Source organism: Phaeodactylum tricornutum, chromosome 1, assembly GCF_000150955.2.
Source record: "Phaeodactylum tricornutum CCAP 1055/1 chromosome 1, whole genome shotgun sequence".
Classification (NCBI taxonomy): domain Eukaryota; phylum Bacillariophyta; class Bacillariophyceae; order Surirellales; family Neidiaceae; genus Phaeodactylum; species Phaeodactylum tricornutum.
Window position 1 is genome coordinate 1,159,975 of NC_011669.1, and position 19,616 is coordinate 1,179,590.

At 46.0% G+C, this 19,616-nt stretch overlaps 9 protein-coding genes across 9 annotated transcripts; 5 read left to right on the forward strand and 4 right to left on the reverse strand.

Moving 5' to 3' along the window:
• Positions 1–1,147: 1,147 nt before the first annotated feature.
• Positions 1,148–5,382, forward strand: PHATRDRAFT_42799 (predicted protein; the record flags this gene model as incomplete). The annotated part of the gene is made up of 3 exons (XM_002176697.1): positions 1,148–1,410; positions 1,436–1,597; positions 1,776–5,382. The coding sequence occupies 3 exons, from the start codon at positions 1,148–1,150 to the stop codon at positions 5,380–5,382; spliced, it is 4,032 nt and encodes a 1,343-aa protein (XP_002176733.1).
• Positions 5,383–6,374: 992 nt separating this feature from the next.
• PHATRDRAFT_31881 (predicted protein) lies at positions 6,375–7,130 on the reverse strand (the record flags this gene model as incomplete). The annotated part of the gene is made up of 1 exon (XM_002177195.1): positions 6,375–7,130. The coding sequence occupies one exon, from the start codon at positions 7,128–7,130 to the stop codon at positions 6,375–6,377; it is 756 nt and encodes a 251-aa protein (XP_002177231.1).
• An 815-nt stretch (positions 7,131–7,945) lies between these two features.
• PHATRDRAFT_31882 (predicted protein) lies at positions 7,946–8,776 on the forward strand (the record flags this gene model as incomplete). Its single annotated transcript, XM_002176698.1, has 1 exon — positions 7,946–8,776. One exon carries the CDS (start codon positions 7,946–7,948, stop codon positions 8,774–8,776), a length of 831 nt encoding a protein of 276 aa, XP_002176734.1.
• Positions 8,777–8,894: 118 nt separating this feature from the next.
• On the reverse strand, positions 8,895–10,167 carry PHATRDRAFT_42800 (predicted protein). Its single transcript, XM_002177196.1, has 2 exons — positions 9,920–10,167; positions 8,895–9,868 (listed from the first exon to the last, which is right to left on the reverse strand). Exons 1-2 carry the CDS (start codon positions 10,071–10,073, stop codon positions 8,913–8,915), a joined length of 1,110 nt encoding a protein of 369 aa, XP_002177232.1. The 5' UTR covers positions 10,074–10,167; the 3' UTR covers positions 8,895–8,912.
• Positions 10,168–10,519: 352 nt separating this feature from the next.
• Positions 10,520–11,188, forward strand: PHATRDRAFT_17531 (fucoxanthin chlorophyll a/c protein). The gene has a single exon (XM_002176699.1). It carries the CDS (start codon positions 10,546–10,548, stop codon positions 11,125–11,127), a length of 582 nt encoding a protein of 193 aa, XP_002176735.1. The 5' UTR covers positions 10,520–10,545; the 3' UTR covers positions 11,128–11,188.
• Positions 11,189–11,210: 22 nt separating this feature from the next.
• Positions 11,211–11,783, reverse strand: PHATRDRAFT_8747 (predicted protein; the record flags this gene model as incomplete). Its single annotated transcript, XM_002177197.1, has 1 exon — positions 11,211–11,783. A coding segment is annotated over one exon (573 nt), but the record flags the coding sequence as incomplete, so codon positions are not given.
• Positions 11,784–12,897: 1,114 nt separating this feature from the next.
• PHATRDRAFT_9246 (predicted protein) lies at positions 12,898–13,674 on the forward strand (the record flags this gene model as incomplete). Its single annotated transcript, XM_002176700.1, has 1 exon — positions 12,898–13,674. The coding sequence occupies one exon, from the start codon at positions 12,898–12,900 to the stop codon at positions 13,672–13,674; it is 777 nt and encodes a 258-aa protein (XP_002176736.1).
• A 703-nt stretch (positions 13,675–14,377) lies between these two features.
• On the forward strand, positions 14,378–15,019 carry PHATRDRAFT_9601 (protein of f-actin capping protein; the record flags this gene model as incomplete). Its single annotated transcript, XM_002176701.1, has 1 exon — positions 14,378–15,019. A coding segment is annotated over one exon (642 nt), but the record flags the coding sequence as incomplete, so codon positions are not given.
• A 2,800-nt stretch (positions 15,020–17,819) lies between these two features.
• PHATRDRAFT_31888 (predicted protein) lies at positions 17,820–18,581 on the reverse strand (the record flags this gene model as incomplete). Its single annotated transcript, XM_002177198.1, has 1 exon — positions 17,820–18,581. One exon carries the CDS (start codon positions 18,579–18,581, stop codon positions 17,820–17,822), a length of 762 nt encoding a protein of 253 aa, XP_002177234.1.
• Positions 18,582–19,616: the final 1,035 nt, after the last annotated feature.

Sequence of the window (19,616 nt, forward strand, 5' to 3'; positions counted from 1 at the left end):
GTGTGGCGGAGAGGCAGAGTGCGTGACGAAATGAACCAACATAAAGACGGTACATGGATGGACCGAACAAAACGAGAGCCTTGCTCTGCAGTACAGTCGCCTATCTTATCGCACAAGTTCTCATCGTCAATGTACCGGTTCGTCGATCGTACAACTGATAGCTTTCCTTCGCTAACAGTAACAAACGTTACGAAATTATCTGGATCAGAGTTTCTAGCTAGCGCCTACGAAGGGAAAAGAAGCTTGGAACTAAGTGTAAAAACGCGGCAATCACAAACGGTCATCTAGATAGAATGAATGGTATGCCGAGCGAATCTTCTGAAGGCGTAGCGAAGTGATTGATAAACATTTCCCTGAACGAAAGAGTCTCTCAAAGCAGATCATTGTACCATTTTACAGTAAATTACGAATTTTGCCCATAGATTTCGACGGGAGACACTAACAGTAAAAGCTATCCTTTCCGACCGTTTGGAAGAAAACATTTTTCAAGACAAACACAAGGACATATAAACTGGAGTAACAGAGAATTTAAAAGGGAGCCGGAAACTCCTGCTGACAAGTCATAATAGCTGCAACCAAGGAACGGAACTGAGTTAGAAAATATAAACCAAGCCTTGTGCACCGCAAATTGAAAACCTTATGTGTAGCACGTACCTTTGCCACACTCGCGGGGCCAAGTGATGATCTTTTCCAAAAATCCATCAATTTGTTTGATAAATTCGAAGCAGGATTCAAAAGGCTACGGAGGAGAAAAAATAGCAAGAAAGAAAAGGAATGTTGTAGAGAAGGAACAGCGACAAGTAAGCCAGTGTTCTAAAAAAGTAGATTTCCGCAGTTCTATTTGTTCCCCATCGCCATACCTGTAAGAAAATCCAGAGACCAGCACAAAACCAAGCCACCGGCCAGGCAATAAAGAAGAGCAGTAACATCCAAAGGATGGCGAAGACGGGATTACTCGCCATGGTGAAGGAGTATTGGAGAAAAAGAAGATATCAGAACACACAATAATGCCACAAAGGAATGTCGTCCGATGTTTGATGAGCGAGGGATGGGCTTACATTTACATTACATGTACTTTACATGAGCAAGAATTTACCATCATCTACGGAACCGTGTATAAACATTTTTAACTGTCCTAACGGATTCCATGAGTCCCGTTGGTGACGCCCTGTTGGGAAATGATGTCGACTTTCACCCTCCCTTTCCGTCCGACAAAGCCGACTACTTGCAAGCTACAGTATTGCAGGGTCTAAGCTCTGCGAGTGCTAGGGTTATTCTGTATTCTGTAGAGAGTCCATCAGCAACGGTCACAGTCAGTCCTGCTGTGATGAACCCGCAAAAGTTGCCAGCAGGTTCGAGATACTCAACGTTCAAACTTGCGGTGTACGATCCCTCGATCCGAGAGACGTTGTAATACTGTTGTAATTTGATCCAGCAATTATAGCAATCCAGCAAGAATAGCGTCGTTGCTAAGTAAGAGCGCGGTCTCTACTTTCCGCAACAATTCGAATATGAGCCACTCAGCATTATCAGATTATGAGGACCATGACGAAGAGGAAGACGAGTGCCGCGTGTGCCGCGGTCCAGAGGAAGAAGGGTAAGCATCACTTTGATACAGCTGTCGATCCTCGTGCCAAGCCATCCTGGACCTTAAGCCGCAGACGAGCATATTTTGGTCTTCCAATCGTGCCTTTTCGGTTTTGGCCGAACGAGTTTGTATGAAGCACTCTCTCCAACTTATCCCTGATCTCACTTTGTCTGTTTTTGTGCGTCAGACGACCCTTATTTAAACCTTGCAAATGCTCCGGGAGTATCGGTCTGACGCATCAGGATTGCTTGCAATCCTGGCTTGAGGTGCAGCGAGGCGACGGCCGGTGCGAGCTATGTCACACTGAATTTCGCTTTGCTCCTCAATACGACAATGATGCCCCCGAGCGATTGCCCGCTTCTCAAGTTGTCTTGAGCTTGATGCGACAGTTTTTCTCTCGCTGGCTTCCAGTCTTGATACGTTGCGTATTTGCCGCCAGTCTCTGGCTACTCGTAGCCCCCCTTCTTACGGCGTATGTCTACCACGCATGGATGCATCAACCGTCGGTGGTCTGGGACCGCTGCTCCGACTGGAGTCTCATTCCTGGTGATATGGTATCGGGGGCCGTCCTTGTGGGGGTCATCATTGTCAGCTTTTTATCAATAATGAGTTTTATTGACTTTTTGCGAGTGGAATGGCACCCTGACGGTCGGCCCAGGCCGCGCTGGGGGGAAGAAGGACCGGAACCAGCCGTGGGGGAAGCCCCCGCTCCCGATGAAAACGCCATTGACAATGCCGTTTGGGATGCCTTCCAGCGACAGGTTGTGGAGCGACATCGACGGCAACGAGGAAGAGCGGTACCTCAACGAGTCGAACATGAACTTCTGCAAGCACATGCGCCAGGACAGCCACGAACAGAGGAACGGTTCTCGAATGAAAACGTGGAACTTGACGCATCTGGAAGCGACTCGGAATCGAGTTGGCAAGACGACGATGACCGTGACGATGATGACGATACGGTTTCGGATGACGAGTGGATCGAAAACGTTGAAGAAGACGACGATAGCGTAAATGATGACAACGATCGAGATGAGCCACAGTTGCATCCACCTGCTGTCCCCATTGTCGACGATCGAGACGACGGTGACGAAAATCCTCAGGCATTTGGTCGTAACAATTTTGACATGGACCCGGATGACGGGATGGATATGGATATCAACATCGCACTCGATGAGTTGTTGGGTGCACGGGGACCAATAACTTCGGTGGTTCGCAATCTTTTGTGGCTGCTGGCCTTTAACACTGTGTACTTGGGCTTTTTTGGATTTACACCAAAAGTGCTGGGGACCATAACGTCAACGATCTTTAGAAATACTACAGTATGGTCACCCATGGTTTTCACTATTGTCACCAACGCTACGGTGCCCGATGACACTCAAATCGCAAATGAATCTCTGTCGATTTGGACAGCGTACAGGGCCATTGAGTCTGAGAGCGCAAGTGCCAATACAACATTTCGATTGCACGATCTTTTTTTGGTACTCTTGGGCTATGCTTCGTGCGCTGGTATGGTTGTTCTCATTCGCTTTCTGTGGTTAGCGTCTCAAAAGATTCGAGCTCTTCGGAGCGGGCGTGCTGACAACCCAGTACCCTTGCGTGAACTCCAAGAAGGGTTTGAGGAGATGAATCGAATCATGCGCATGGGTCCTGAACAAATGAACATGGTAGATGACAATGTTGCCATTCACGTTTTCCTTACCACGACTCTCGATGCGACTTTGGCAATTACGAAGGTCGGCGTACTTTTGTTCATGAAGATGTTTTTGCTACCTATTTGGTTGGGTCTATGCTTGGATGTTTCTTCGCTCCCAATCTTAGGAAGCTCGTTCGAGGAAAGAATCGCTTACGCTGGGAAAGACTTATTCTCTTTTCTCTTGCTTCATTGGGTCGTGGGCATAACCTTCATGCTTCTAGTGACGGTATCTGTCCTTCAGCTTAGGGAAGTAGTACATCCTGAACTACTAGCGCAGACGATTCGGCCACAAGAGCCCCAACCAGATCTTCTTGGTAACTTAATGAATGAAAGCATCATTACGCATATGAAACGAATGGTGCTTTCCCTTGTCATCTACGTGGTGCTACTTGCTATGTACATATATCTCCCAATTCAGGCAATCATGGCAAGTGGCGTTAGCGCAGACCTATCAATGGCACAACTCAAGTTCTGGTACCCTATAATGCCAGAGCTTCAGGTTCCTCTGGAGCTACTTACATTCCATCTTTGCATGCTGGCACTTCTCGAAAAGCACAAGAACTCAATCGGTGAAATTCAGCATTACTGGCTCAAATTTATATCGAGGCTTGTGGGGTTGACAGACTCCCTGATTCCCATGCGCGTAGATTGCTTTGAGTATGTTGGAGTGCTTCCAATATTCGAGCATGAAGCTGTCTCGCCTTTTTGGTCCAAGCTGGCAAAAAACGAGAATGAGAGAGAGAAACTTCTGGATGAAAGCGTAGCAACTTTTCTGAAGAGCGACATTCCACGAGTCAATATAGGTCAGTCCAAAGCTAATGGACAACGTGTTCTGGCATCTAAAGACTATGTTCGGCTTCCGGATGTTCTTCCTGGTAGATTGCTGCGCAGTCGTTCCGTTCTCATGCCGACAACGATTGGAAAGTATCGTCTTCAACGAATTCTCTCGCTCGACGGTACTCCCTTGATTGAAATCTGGAAAGAAGAACGAGGCACGCCCATTGCACGTCCACCAGAAGGGTGGGATGATCTTGGCGCAGGAGGAGCTGATGTTCAAGGACGCTGGGCCTGGGGACGGGAGAAGAAATCCGTCGTTGAAGAAGCTATTGCGCATCGAGTGGATTTTTTCGGTCGACATAAAGCATCAGTATCCTATTGGGCCGTATGGGTTAAACTCATTTTCATGTTCTTCTCAGCGTGGCTGTCGACCACTTGTTTCATTTGCATTTCGCTTATATGCCCGTTGGCTTTTGGCCGAACTCTGTATCATATACTCCAAGTACCTCAAGCCTACGTTCATGACCCTTTGGCTTTCGTTGTCGGCTGTCTTATCTTTTTCCCTGTGGCACGATGTATTGGACGATGGAGTCTCTCTGGAGAGAACTCTCTGATGCAGAGGCTCTTCTCATGGCTGCGGTCTTATAGACGCCCGCCCTCTGCCAAAGCAAGACTTTTGCTTGTCACAGCTATTACATGTTTCGGTCTTGCACCTGTCCTACTTGGCTTTATCTATCATGCTCTCCTTGTGAAATTGCCTCCTTTCTTTGCTGGAACACAGGAGTGGATCGCACTCTCGCTTTTCTCATCGTATTGGGCAACCGGATTTGTTTTGTTATTTGCGTGGGCGCGGCTCTGTATTGCTGAAGCATTTACCAAAAAGTTTTGGAAAGGTCTAATGGGAGCTGCTGGCGATGTCGACGATAACGAAGGCAATGTCCAGAATAGTTTACGGTGGGCTTGGCAAGGAAAGGAAGGGCGCGTATCTCGGTTTACCAAGTGTTGGAGAAAGGTTGTCTTAACCTGGGAATTTGACCAGGTGGATCTGAATACGCTAGTCGACGACGTTGCCACTCCTGTTATCACTGCTCTAGCAAGAGTTGTAGTTCCATACTGCATTTTTATGATGCTAATTGTCAGAACTTTTGGACTAGACCAGGTCACTGTTGCTACCTTTGGCCGAATAGCATTGGGGCTTCTGTGCGCCGAGGGAGTTTCACGAACTTGGAGGATACAGTTTTCGAATTGGCTTGAAGCCGCCCACCAAATGGCACGAGACGACCGCTACTTGATTGGCGAGATGCTGATGAATTACGATGGATGAGACACTTATCAAGTTGCTGAAGCTAAGACCGCCAGATTCTGTGGGGTCAATCGACAAATCGAGTACATTATTGTTTCACGAGGTATTGGACCTTTTCGGTAGTGATGTAACGCGTTAGAGCATTCGGTTGGTCAACAAGTCTCATGCACACATATTTAACCCCTCTTTTTCCATTATCTGCTCACAGTCAGACTAGGACTAACCTTTCGTAAAAATGAGAAAATGACGCATGGATTCTGGTCAGGAGTGCAGCACAGTACAGTTCGTTACATCTAAAAAGCTAGATAAAGGACGACGGAGGGTAGGGAAAGAGCGGAGAGTTGACCCTGCAATCAATTCGTTTCAATTTTGCGTGGAAGATTTTGCGTGAAGTTACCCAGTTTTGTGTTTTCCTCATACCATTTTTTGAGCGACAACGGCCCGGAAGCAACTCACCTGCACTAATTGCGTCCAGAGCTGACCTTATCATGGGATGGGGATTTACTGCGCAACCAAAAAGTTTTCTTGTCCCAATGCCTATGTTTCTGTCGACGGCTCATTCTGCAATGAGAGTATGGAGGCTCAAAAGAACTTCTTGGGGTTCGCCAAATGGAAAAACGACGACAACCACCATTGGCCAATGCAACACAACTGGCGGAAAGAAAATTCCCCGCCCCTCGGCTGCGGTCGCCCTGTGGCACCATTGGTATATAGAATGCCCGCTTCGGTTGCTTTCAAAAAGGTTGCTTTCGATGTTTGACAAATTTATGAAAATTCGCATTAATGGCGGGCAGAAGCCAGTCAAAGGCTAAATAGGCACCACTTACAGTTTGGTAACTATTCAGGACCCAGTTCTGTTAGTTACTTTTACAGTAAAGATAGGAGATCTTGGTTTTGGCCGGATCAGTGATTTTGCGGCCTTCTTGAGGACGGAATAGTGAATTTCCTCAAAGGAATTCGTTATACTCAATCTGTATCACAGTAAGGAATTGCCAGTGATAATTGATTGAGCTCTAAAAGTGTTTTTTGAAGTTTGCCATTGTTTTGTCGGCTTCTTCCTTGTAGCGCCATTCGCGAGATGCTAGTTCAAAGAGGCCGGTTTTTTCAATGATCTGGTATCCAATGCGCGCAATTGCACGTTCGTCGACGACTTCGCCTGAAGCGATAAGAAATTGATGGCCCTTTTCAAATTGCAGAAAGAGTTGCTGGATGGGCATGGGAGGATACCAACCGGCTTTCATGCGAGCTTCGTTAGCAATGAGATCGGCCAATTGAATTTTTCCGAATGCGTCCCTGAGGTGAGAGAGGATTGCAAGAGGAGAAACCTTACTGAAACCACGCATGGGATGACTGAGAGATTCAATGTACACGATTGGAACAGCTTCAATGAGTTGGTTGCGGAAGGCTTGGTTGGCGTTGTGATACAACTCGTAGATTTTTTGACAATTGTCGTTTTGACAATTGGCCTCAAGGATTTGAGGAGCCGTGGCATTGGCAGCATGGTCCGGGTCCATGGGGGGTTTCATTGGAGGAATGCAGGGAATGTCGTCTGTCACTGCAAGGTATTCGGCTTCAGGAACAACGAGGAAAAGGTGACCATGTTGGCCGTCTCCAAGAACGGATGCTATTGACTCAGCGTTGTTGTTGATTTCCCACTGCAGCTGATGGAGCGACATGTAGTCAGGTTCGGTCGTTGCAGTAGCAATGGGCGTGAGCTTGCTATGCGGAAACGACTCGATGAGTTCCTTGGGAGTTGATTTGCTGGTCATGTTGTTGTTGGTTCAGGGAAACTGATCGGATCTTTTTAAAGTGTTTTATTGGCCGTACAAGTTAGACTAGAACCTGCAGTGGCAGGAAATGGTAGTGGTAACGAGGTGTCGTAGTTGTTAGGTGATAACGTGGTGAAGTTGACTTTCGTATTAGTTCTATTGATGAGCTCTACAAACGCTAGAATGCGAATGATGGAAATGGATGAACATGCAGTAATTCGATTTATGAGTCGATTGAGAATCGCTATGACAATTGTACGAATCGGCTGACTCGCTATTGCCTGTTTCGAATAGGGCGATGTCTTGTTTAAAATTTAAACAGATAGATAAGAACGCCCTGCTGACGTTCTCTATTTATATGTATCTGTGAAATACGCTCGAATACTATCAGGCTTGTCTTTTGTATCACAAAGGATATGGGAAGATTGATCGGGCCCAATACACGTATCAACAGTGATACCCTCGAACTTTGAGACAGCTTGAACGAGGGTTGTGTTGCGCTTCACGGTAGCAATGAAGACGACGACAAAAACGATCGAATGTCGTTCTAGAGTAGCCTTTTACATTATTGTCAATGCATGTAGCTATATCAAAATCAAATTTAAATATTAGTTTTGAAAGTTTATTTATTTGGTCATGTTTACAATTACTGTTTGTTCGTTTGCACGCTTCTGCGTCTACATGTACGCAATTTGATTCCGCAGAAAGTTTTGCTTCCACTCGATCGAAATCGTCATAATAGACGGAGATCTTCTGGGAAAGCTATCAACTTACCAAGCAACTGCTGTCAAACTCTTGACTCCGACTAAAGCATCATGGTTTACTCCGCTTCACTTGTCGTCGCCTCGACCAAGTCAGAGTTGCCTTATCATTTAAATTCTGCCATAATGAAAGTCTGTCAGGAAGCTTTGGTACAACGTGGCACATTCACAATAGCACTGTCAGGTGGATCCCTGCCGTCGTTTCTATCGTCGGTAAAAGACGTCTTCGAAGCTGCCGGGAATGATCCGAAGTTTGAGAGTTGGCATATCATTCTAGCGGATGAGCGCTGCGTACCAAAGTCTCATCCTGACAGCAACATGGGCGCACTTGAAAACGACTTTCTCAACCAAGTTTCTGTTCCGTCAGATCAAGTACATGCCATAAATACGAGAAAGTTGGAAGAATCTACTGATGCCGTTGCATCAGATTATCAAGAACAGATTGAAGAAGTTCTATCAATATCGGGTGGACAGCTGGATCTGGCGGTTCTAGGATTCGGTCCCGACGGTCACACTTGTTCATTGTTTCCAAATCATGTATTGCTCACCGAGCAGAACAAAATGGTTGCCGCAATCGAAGACTCTCCGAAGCCACCCCCTCACCGAATCACCTTGACATTGCCAGTTTTGAATAAGCACACTAGACACGTCATTTTCTGCGGGGCAGGACGTTCGAAGAGTGCTGTTGTGCGGGATGTATTTAGCGACATTTCTCCGGCTGATGCAAGCTACTCCGTCCAACACGGAAATCTTTACAAAGTAACATTATCATCTCCAGCGCCATATCCATGCGCAATGGTTCGTCCTGATTCCGAACAAACGGAAAATAGTTTGATGTGGATTGTAGACGCGGATGCCATGGAATCAGCCACAGAGCAGAAATAATCATTTTTTTACTTTGTACAAGAGAAAACTCTGGTTTGAAACGGTTTCGTCGCTTATTATATACAACTTTTCCTATCTAAATTAATCATCTGCTGTTGTCTAAATTCAGAAACCTCTTCTAACACTGCTTTCCTATTCAGCTTCCTTCCGCTGCTGCTTTCAGGAGAAGCATCGCTGCTTCAGTTTTCCCATTGGCTTGCGCTGCCGAGAGAGCGGTTTGGCCTTGGTGATCCTTGACTTTAATATCAATTGCACTAAGGCCTGTTAAATACTTGAGCACATCCATTTGACCTGAACGACTAGCGAATTGCAGCGCTGTCATGCCCTGTCGATTCGGAACATTGGGATTCAGTCCTAAACGTTCGATTAAGAACTTAACCATCCTTAATTCATTTCGGCGAGCGGAATTGTGTAGCATGGCCGTTACGTCAGAATCGATTTTGGCACCACCAGAAATCAGTTCTGAGGCTACGCTCTCCAGAAGTGACGACTGTCCATCCGAATTGTAGCATTCTCGCAATCCACGAAGAATTTGAACAAGTGGAGGATCGAATGAATCCTCGAGATCTGTTCGTGCGTAATTGGGATCGGCTTTTTCGTGCAGTAACGACTTTATGATTCTCAGAATAGCTTCATCCTCACTTCTAGTACCATTTGAGCCGGCTGTTTCAGTCACTGCAAACGAAAGAGGCGTCTGATGTTTGTATTCCAATGTTACAATGCCTTCTTGTTTTGATGCCAGCAACGCTTTCACTTGCGCAACATCTCTGTTTCCTATCGCAAGAAATATCTCTGGAGCCTTCGGTTGTAGCTTTGCAACCAATTGGCTTACGGGCTGGTGCTCAATGAGGTAGTCGACAGGAAGCTTTCCAAAGTGATCTGTCTGACTTGGATCAGCACCAAAATCGAGCAGCAACTCTACAGTTTCTTCCATTTTTTTTCCAGCAGCTTTTCGAGACTGCAAAACCATGTGCAAAGGCGTTCCTCCCGTCAAATTATTTTGTGAATGTACGTTTGCACCAGATTCAAGAAGGGCCTGAACAGCACTCACTTCGGAATTCCGAAGAACAGTCGCGCCAGTCAGTAAAATACCTAGGAGGAGACCAATCCCTTCAAATTTCGTCGCTGGTCTATGTCACGTACCGTTCCCCCAAAGTGCTGCTACATGAAGGGCGGTTTGACCCACACCATTGGCGTGGGAAGCGCTGACGCCGGATCTGACCATCTCCTTAATCCGGTCTGGTTGATTCTTCTGTGCCGCAGAAAGCAATAGGTCCCATTCTGGTGGTGCATCCATACTGCGATGACAATTGAATTGTGAGCAGTGCCTTTGTCGTGCCAACTGATAGTGAGTGTGCCTTTTCTTGAGTATTTATTATTGACTGTGAATGGGCTACCGAAATCTAATGTAAATAGCTATCGTCCTATCCTTGGAGCACGGGTGCATGGTGCTGCATGGGGAAGGGGACGTCAACGGTCCCTTTTTGACCGTGCAGCCAAGTTTCCGGTGCCAATATGACAAAGTAACTGTAAATTCAGATTTCAAAACTTCCCTCATCCCTATTGACTTTTGATATTGGTCTTTTAGTTCCCAAAACAGACCCGGAAGTTGATCTCAAATCTTTTCCTAGGATGCGCACGTCACACCGTCGGTACAAAATTGAACGGGGATGCTGGCAGGGCAAGCTACAGCCATCCTTTGGATCAACGTGAACTGCAGTAACAGCTGCACTGGCACATATCACGTCACTTTGGTATCCTTTTTGACCATGAAGATCGCTAGTCTTTTCGCTATCGTCGGCTCTGCCGCTGCCTTTGCACCGGCTTCCCAAATTCATCGTGGATCTTCGTCTCTTTCCGCCTGGAAGGACGAAACCGTCGTCGGAATAACCGCCCCTGTTGGGTTTTTTGATCCCCTCGGTCTGTCCAAAGACAAGAATGATGAAACAATGGGTTACTACCGTGAATCCGAATTGAAGCATGGTCGCGTTGCTATGGCTGCTTGTTTGGGATGGTTCATCACTGCTGGAGGTACCCATCCCGCCTTTAACAGTGAGCTTTCCAGTGATCCTCTTGAGGCTGCCCGGCAGCTTCCGTTCGTCGCTTGGTTGCAGTTCATCCTTGGCTGCGGTGCCGTAGAGTGGCTAACGGAACAGATTAAGAAGCGTCCCGGGTACGTCCCTGGTGATGTTCTCGGAGCATCGTACTGGGCTGACAACAGCGACGAAGGATGGGTGGACTACCAAAACAAGGAGCTGAACAACGGACGACTTGCTATGCTTGCCATCGCAGGAATCTACGCCCAGGACATTCTCTTCAACAACTACGGTGACATGCTTTTTAAGCGCTAGATAGTACAAGATCCTCATTTTGGTCCTTAATTTGACTTGCAGAGATATATTGATCGCTCTTTATTGTATCTCGTCAACTACATCTACGATCGACAATGGAAAGAAACGATTCCACTCGTAGCATCCTTCAACCCACTTTCAAATCTGTCAACTTGGTTTGTTTCGCATGTAAGTGTCACAGTCAAACTCCCATCTGCGCCATACGCTTCTTCAATGACAGCACCACCGACCTTGCCAATCGTATCGTATATAACCCCGACGTAGGAAGCATCCACTGTAAGGGTCACGGAGGATCTTGGGAGACATATAATGACTGGAGCATCCTTTAAAACAAGCCGAGCTGCACCGCCGTATGCTCGGATCAGGCCACCAGTCCCCAACTTTATACCTCCAAAGTATCGTACAACGACACAGAGCGTATCCGACAAAGCCTCGGCCCGAATCGCCGCAATAATCGGAGCCCCGGCCGTTCCGGACGGTTCGCCATCATCAGAGGATCGCTCGTTCACAGGATCGGCACCACCCTGGTAGCCTATACACCAGTGCCGTGCCTTGGGATGTTTGTTTTTTATATCTTGGAGTACTCGTTGAGCGTCTGGCCACGAGTCCACGTGGGTTGCGTACCCAATGAATCTACTTTTCTTGACTTCCATTTCAGCTTCGTGAAGTCCCGGCGCTATAATCCTTTGGCTCTTAGTAGCGCACATACGAGCAGTTGTTCCTTGAACATAGGATTTTAAAACACGGAATTCCAAGGGCTTCAGGATAAATGACGATGTCATGTGAGGTACAGTGGTCGCCATCAGCAGCACAAAAAGCCAAGTTGTAAGCCGGTTGATCGGTGGCACTCTCATTCTTTCGCAAAATCACAAAAAATCCTCAGTCACCTGTCAATAAATCGTGGACAGCAGAGACATTTGGGCCAAGCTTGTTTTAGTTAGTAGTGGCCAGCGTCACACTAGTGCAACATCCTGTAAGCTCAAAAGCTCTGCATATAAGTATTCACCATCGTCCTTTGCTGTTGGCGTGAGCTTGTTTGGTGTTTCTTTTGACGTGGATGGACGTTTGCACGACGAACTCATGTAGAACCCTGTGATTGTTTCAGTCCATTACCTAGGGTCGCTACTCAGCTGGACACAGACACACTGTCACTGTTAGTCGTCGCCGTCGAAGAATGGTACTGTAAATGCGCGTGCGTACCACTCAACAATCCAATAAGAGAAGTCGTAGTCAGTCAGTTTTCTTGCTTCCCAGGAATGAGAAACATTTCTTTTCAACCCCTTCAGGAATATTCACTGTCGAAAGCAACCAACCGGTCCTACGCTGCTGCGATTGAGACTTGAAGGAAAGTAAATTAGTATGCATAGCAGTTTTCGTACTATGCTGCTTGTTTTCTGTTCCCGTTCAATTGCAAGCGCTTTTCAAGGAGCACCTCGATACACTCGACGAACTTCCAAGCTGCCGGCATCGTTCCTAGACGACTTGCAGAAAACGTTTTTCTCTGGAATGACAGCAGAAAACCCTTCATCCTCTTCCAAATACTTTACCGTTGGTATCACCGGCGCTGGGGGCTTGGTTGGTACAGCGTTACAGGATGAGCTCAGCAAACGAGAAAGTATAAACGGAAAGCCGATCCGCATTGTTCGCTTGACAAGAGGGAGCGCGCCCGAGTCGAAGGATTTGGGAGCCGACCAAACGAGTCTGTCACTCACATGGAATCCGGATGGAGCCTCTCCGGAAGAGGTTATTGATCCTGCTGCTATAGCGGAGATGGACTCCATTGTGCACCTTGCAGGCGAAAACGTAGCCACAGGTTCTGGGCCGCTTGGGTTCCTGGGTATTCAGGCCTGGAGCGAGGAGAAGAAGATTGCAATTATGCAGTCTAGACTAGTTCCCACAAGAGCCTTAGCCCAAGCTGTGGCATCAACGTCCAAACCCCAGTTGTTCTTGGTTGCATCCGGAATCGGAGTCTATGGAGACAATTTCATTGGAGACGAACGCGAGGCGGTTGACGAAACCGCCGATATTAGTGGCTCAAACGGCTTTTTGGCCGATGTTTCTCGTCAGTGGGAGGCTGCAAGCGAAAACGCGAAGGTGGGAAAAAACCGTGTTGTGAATATGCGGTTTGGAGTTGTTCTATCCAAAAAGGGAGGAGCGCTTGGGAAGCTTTTTCCTGTTTTCTATCTTGGTGGCGGTGGCAATGTCGGCTCTGGTAAGCAGAACTTTAGCTACATATCTGCCCGAGATTTGGCACGTGCTATCGTGTTTACGTTGGAGACGCCCTCTTTGCAAGGCCCCGTCAATTTTTCTGCACCAAATCCTTGCACGAATTCCGAGTTCACCAAAGCACTCGGAAAAGCGATGGGCCGCCCAACTATTTTGCCTTTTCCGGCTTTTGCAGTTTCACTATTGTTTGGAGAAATGGGAGAAGAAATGCTTCTCGGTGGAGTCAAGGCCCTTCCTGGAAAATTGTCTCAGAGTGGTTTTGAGTTTCAACACCCAACAATTGCAGACGCTTTGAAAAGCGCGCTAGAAGAAGATATCTAGTAGATATAGGTACGATTGCGTCGAACATCTACAGTCAAACACATTTGTGTGTAATCCCATGATTTAGTGTGAATGTACAAGGCTTGTTTGTTAATCTTGCAGCTGTGGAAAATTGGTTGGAAATGCCTTACTGTTATTGCGAAATCTGTTTTCCATCAAATACTTAGATTTATCACATTTCATGCGTCATCAAGTGTCCACCCCCTTCCGCGGGCTTTTTTCACATCTGGGGGTCATTTTCATCTGCAAATCTTACCATCGTCAGTGTCTTTCTAGTACTAGAAAAGCTATTTTGGACCTCAAAAACGAGAATGATACGACAGCGACAGCAATATCGAAGTCTTTCAGCTGCGCATCACATACGAAGCAGTCATTCAACCGGAATCGGGACATACGCGACGACGCCTTGCTTTGTCCTTTTAGCTCGTGGCTCGTTTCTGAAAGTGTCGAACTTATTGAGAACGTGAGACTATTCAGAGAAGCAGCAAGTCCTCTCATTGAAGAAACGCTTGGAGACGCCCCGAAGAAAGGATGATGGAGCCGTTCAATAATATTCTACACAGAGCACCTCCCGCTGATTTGGAAAAGGTATGCGTAAGGAGGGATCGCGCTGCCCCCTGGCGTTACTTTCCTATTGCTGCTAGTTTTTCATCTATTTCAATTCGTTGTACTTCGACAGAATATTCAGGGACTGAAACAGTCGATGTCGACCAATCTAGATGCTACCGAAGCTTTGTTGAAGAGACACCAAATTCCTTTTCGAGTATTAGAGTTGGCAGAAGAAGGCGAAAAGCCTTTCTTGCTCTGCCAATCTAACAAAGTTGGCGAGAAATATCGATCTCCTTGGACGAACAATCTTTATCCCGGAGGGGAGCCCGATCCCACTGACTCTGACGAAATTCGACTATTCGAGACCAAGATGAATCATGTATGGGACGCCTACAAGAATTTGTACTATGGACACGATTCAATAGGTAGCGTGTATCTCTTTCCGACTGACAAGGGCTCATTCCAGGGCTTCTTTGGGATACAGAAAAAGTGCAGTTCAGGATCCTGGAATAGCATGCACTTGGTCCATGTCGACACACCGGAAGAAAACATGTGCAACTACCGAGTTGAGTCTACTATCATGATGGCTATAGAACCCGAAACAAATGCAAAGGCCACAACTAAATTTGATATCAGCGCGCTTCTATCGAAAGAAGTGACAAAAAATGCGAAAGTACAGCCGTCAATGGTTGGTTCAAGTCACATCGAAAACATTGGTCAGCTCATCGAGGCCATCGAAATCGATTTGCGTTCAGCTATTGAACGTGTTCATGTGCCGAAAACCCAGGAGATTATGGAAGGTATTCAAAAGGAAGAGGAAAAATCTTTCCGACCGCCGGTCAATCCTCTGATGGGGATGATCTTGCAATCGGATTTGCTGAAAAAGAAGCTTGCGAAGGAAAACAGTCCATCTCGACTGTGAGTAGATCAGAGAAAGGAAAGGGCATATGAAGAGATAAAAAAACAAAATCACATTATACGTTGATTTCAGGACCTCACTCGTCACCACTAACAAAACCAGCAAATTCATACTGGTCCCTCTTTTAAACGTCAAATACCTCATTCACTGTCAACTAGTAGCTGGAGGAGCATTCCTTCCAATGCACGTGTCGATCGCCTTCGATGAGATCTGCGATGTTTTGAGTGGCGTTACTTTCATCATATGTTACTGTCTGACAGTGAAAAACGTCATATCTCTAAAATGGGCTGGGCCGTATTTACAATCAAAGGCCGAATGCTGCTCCCAGAGAGAGAGAGGAAATTCACTAACTCCGGCTTGGATCTGGCCGCAAAAGCACAACCTAGTGTAGTCCATCCAAAACATGGATTGTTTCACAGTCAGTAACAAACGCGGGCCAGGAGTGGAATAATCAATTGACTTTTATGTACACGCTTCATTTTTTAAATGTAAGTCCTATCAATCATTCCTGTAGAAATGTAAGATCATGCGATTTTTTTCGTGAGGGTAGCTGGATTCCATGGATCACTTTCAGCACATGGTCTTGATGCTACCTATTCCCGCTCAAAAAACACTCTCCTGTACTGACGGCGAGACCAGTATGGTATATCACTGTCAGATCTACTTCAAAAAATCGCGGTGCCCAATTTGTAAACGTATTGACTGGGGCGTGCCGCAAAGCCTTGAATATGAGTCCCGAAAAATAACGACCAGTCATTATGTATTTAAAGGGGCTCGGTTGTAATTATGATCGTATCCGGCTGGCGTTTCCAATATCCGTTGAGAATTTTGCAGAAAAAAATTAGAGTCGTTTTCGAAATCCGACTCTAAATTAGAATCGATTTCGAAATCCGACTCTAAATTTAGAGTCGCTTTCGAAATCCGACTCTAAATTAGAGTCGTTTTCAAAATCCGACTCTAAATAGAGTCGTTTTCGAAATCCGACTCTAAATTAGAGTCGTTTTCAAAATCCGACTCTAAATCGAAATCCGACTCTAACTGTAAATTAGGGACGTTTTCAAAATCCGACTCTAAATCGAAATCCGACTTACATGAACACTGAAAATCCTTACCACGCGGAAGACTTCGTTTGTTTTCTTGCTGGGTGATTTGGGTGGCCGGTTCTGCGGATACATACCGGTAGGTGGCATGGTGACTCGACCGCGCTGATCCGTTAGGTCGCCCACAACCAGTTGCTGTGATATTATCGTTGATTGCCTATCAGTCTTTTGTACGTAAGAATATGGGCCGGGCCGGCTAGGAGACGGATCGCACTTTGCTGCTTCCTAATTGGTCAATGGCGTCATCGGTGGGTTGACGACGAAGTGGACCCATGAAGGAGATGACTCGAAAATCCTGTTTTTAAAAGTGGAGCAACTGGTACGATGTCGTCCCAGTTGTTGTTTTCTTCGCGTTTAGATGCTTGCAAAGCTCGAAATGTCAATTTTTTCAAGAACGAAGCGTTTTCAGCCTCTCTATTGTCTTCTGCCCGTTGCCCTTCAATTGGATCGATAACGGCCTGCTCTTCGGAAAATGCTTCACTACGTTTGCTGCCATTGCGCTTCCAACGAGGAAGTACGCGGCGGAACAGTGACAAGGACGCGTTCAAAGAGTCTCCCAATCGGCCTCGTCCAACGTAGATCCACCTACGTTTTTTTGTTCGGGAGGACTGGCAAACTGGAGCCGGGGACGTGACAATACCTGCATCCGCAAGCCTTGAATTGCCCTTTCTTGAATTTCATAGTTGTCTTCTCCCAGAAGAAGAGAGTTGTCTTCATTGTCTTCGGAGGAGTCTTACGGTTGCGAAGGCCTACGATACGGCTTGGAAACGCACATCTCGCTTAGTTCAACATCACAAAGCTTGGGAATAATTGCTCCTGCATAGGTGGAAATGAGAGGAGCGTAGGGACCGGGTCCCGGGAACGGATGGAATCAGGTTCCCGTTGTCAAAGACTACATTCTTGTGGAGACATGAAGGACAAACCTGCGCATCACTTTGTACTGTCGACTTGCTGGAAATCGTAGTCGTACTTGGTAAAGTAATTGCGGGTAATTTCCTTGTGTTTGGGGTCGACGCATCCGGCTTCGCTGTCAGCGTCGACGCAGTGCAAACCGATGTTGCAGTGAATCGCTCTATGAGACCCGTTGTCTTTTGATTCTTTGATGCTGTCGGACCAAGGCACTTCTTATTTAAAGTGGATACTGCGCTAGCGGAAAGCGCGAGGAGGAAGGATGGATCTGGTCAATAAGAGGCGCTTTCAAAATCCGACTTTGACATGAAATCGAAATATTGATGTCCCATGCAAACGTTATGTGGCTTCGGAGAGAAATTTTCACAAACTTAATTTTTACCCTTTGTATTCAATCAGTTACTATTAATTTGGGGCACTTGACTTGATATTAACTGAAAAGGTTACTGCTAGGGAGAAGCTCCAGATGTGCTTTGAAGCTGTTGCTGTTCTGGTTCAGTACAAAATGGAGATGGGTTCTCCCTTGTTTGACATCTAGAAAAGAAGTTTCATGGAACTAGTATAAAAGTTTGGAGACGACTCTTGAATTCCTAGTCATTCATTACTCTAGCAAGCCAGCATCAATTATTTGCATGTTAAATGTATTATCACTGCTCTAAACTGTAAATCTAGTATTGTAATTCACTAAGCTTCTTTTTTTTCAATGAACCAACATAGTGCTGGAATTTTAGAAGCCGCTGTTCTTGATAGATGTGATCACGAAAGGTTTGAAGCGAATAAACTTGGTATTCCTTCTTTTTAATCCAAAGATCTCGTGGTGTCACCTCTAAATGATGGCCTAATTTGACCGCTTCCTTCAAAAGATTCTGAGCAATAGATCCGTTCCACTGTGGCTCCCCACGGGAATTTTTCTTGGGTGTTGGATGATTCTTTTTTGCAATAGTGAACGCTTCTAGGTCCATTTGGCATCTTTCTACTTTTTTCAAGTAGTCATCTCGCACAGTTTTAAGACGCCGAAAAAATGTATCATCACACTGCATCCGTTTGAAGGCATCGGTATCCTTGCAATGCTCTGTCCACACTTCTTGAGCATCTTGATAGTTTGGTGAAATTTTCCCCTCGCGGAAGTGTCCCTTCAAGACTTGTTTGGCTGCTGATTTCCTCCACTCTATTGCCTTGGGTTTAGTCTCGTTTGCCAAATCTCCATTAGCTTGTTTCTTGCGAAGCATTCGTAGCATTCGAATAAATGTGTCACCGTAGGGGATGCCATCAAATATCGGACTGTGCTCATACTTTTTGAAGACTTCCTTTGGTCGCATTTCTATTGATGAACACGGAATCTCTTCAGCTAACAAGGCGTTCTTGAGAAGCCCTCTCACTGCTGTCCATTCCACTTCAATTATTTTCTTATCTTTAATATCAACAGACATAAGAGAAAAGCTCTTGTTCTGCTACAGCAAGTCTGAGGAGGATGTCGGCTGTGTGAATGAGCAGTCAATTCACGCTACAGCTTGTGGATTTTGCGTGGCGGTATCAAAATGTAGAAAGACCTACAAGCAACCAAGATGGAGTCGACATGAAGCAGAAATGAATTTGATCAGAGAAAGGAAAACGGATCTATAAGTGTAGATCAGTCTGATGAACCTTGTGAATGCAAGTTTCTCTCCAAAATTGGAGTCGGATTTGAAATCCGACCCTTAATCCGACTCTAAATTTAGAGTCGTTTTCGAAATCCGACTCTAAATCTGAGTCGTTTTCGAAATCCGACTCTAAATTAGAGTCGTTTTCAAAATCCGACTCTAAATAGAGTCGTTTTCGAAATCCGACTCTAAATCTGAGTCGTTTTCAAAATCCGACTCTAAATTTAGAGTCGTTTTAGAAATCCGACTCTAATTTTTTTCGCAAAAATAACCGTAACGGGCAACCAGAACGCCAGCTTGGTTTCTGACATTTTATATGTTTAACGAAAACATTGAAAATGACCAAAAGTTTTTTACTAGAGACTGACATTTTGCTTTTGCGGCACGCCCCTGACGACTCCAAATCTTTCGCGTACCCAATGAATCGTGAACCGGAACCAGAACGAGAATAGCCTTTGTCGGTGAAATCTCATCTCCATTCCGAACCCATCGGCGTTTGAATATATTTTTCAGGCTTACATCACAAAAATAATCTAACCGACTTGCAATAGCAGAACAAACAAAACACCATCGTATAGTATCATGGCGCACAAATTATTTCTCGCTCTGCTGGCATTTGTGACAGTGTTGAACGCGTCGGCCTTCATTGCTCCGGCTCGTACACGGAACCCTCTGTCGTCTGTAACAGTGAACGCCGGGTACGTACCTGATGGCTTGACCGAGGAACAATATCGGAAAATAAAAGTGAGTGATGCGAAGAAAAATAAGGGAAAAGACCTTGGTCGTCTTGGACCGACAGGATTCAAGTCACGATCAATGCAAGCT

What these genes read in the sequence shown, in the direction of transcription:
- PHATRDRAFT_42800 (XM_002177196.1), bottom strand. Translation starts at nt 10,073, where the DNA reads ATGGATGCACCACCAGAATGGGACCTATTGCTTTCTGCGGCACAGAAG. An exon ending in AGCAGCACTTTGGGGGAACG is followed by an intron (nt 9,869 to 9,919) that starts GTACGTGACATA and finishes GTCTCCTCCTAG; the next exon opens with GTATTTTACTGACTGGCGCG.
- PHATRDRAFT_17531 (XM_002176699.1), top strand. Translation starts at nt 10,546, where the DNA reads ATGAAGATCGCTAGTCTTTTCGCTATCGTCGGCTCTGCCGCTGCCTTT.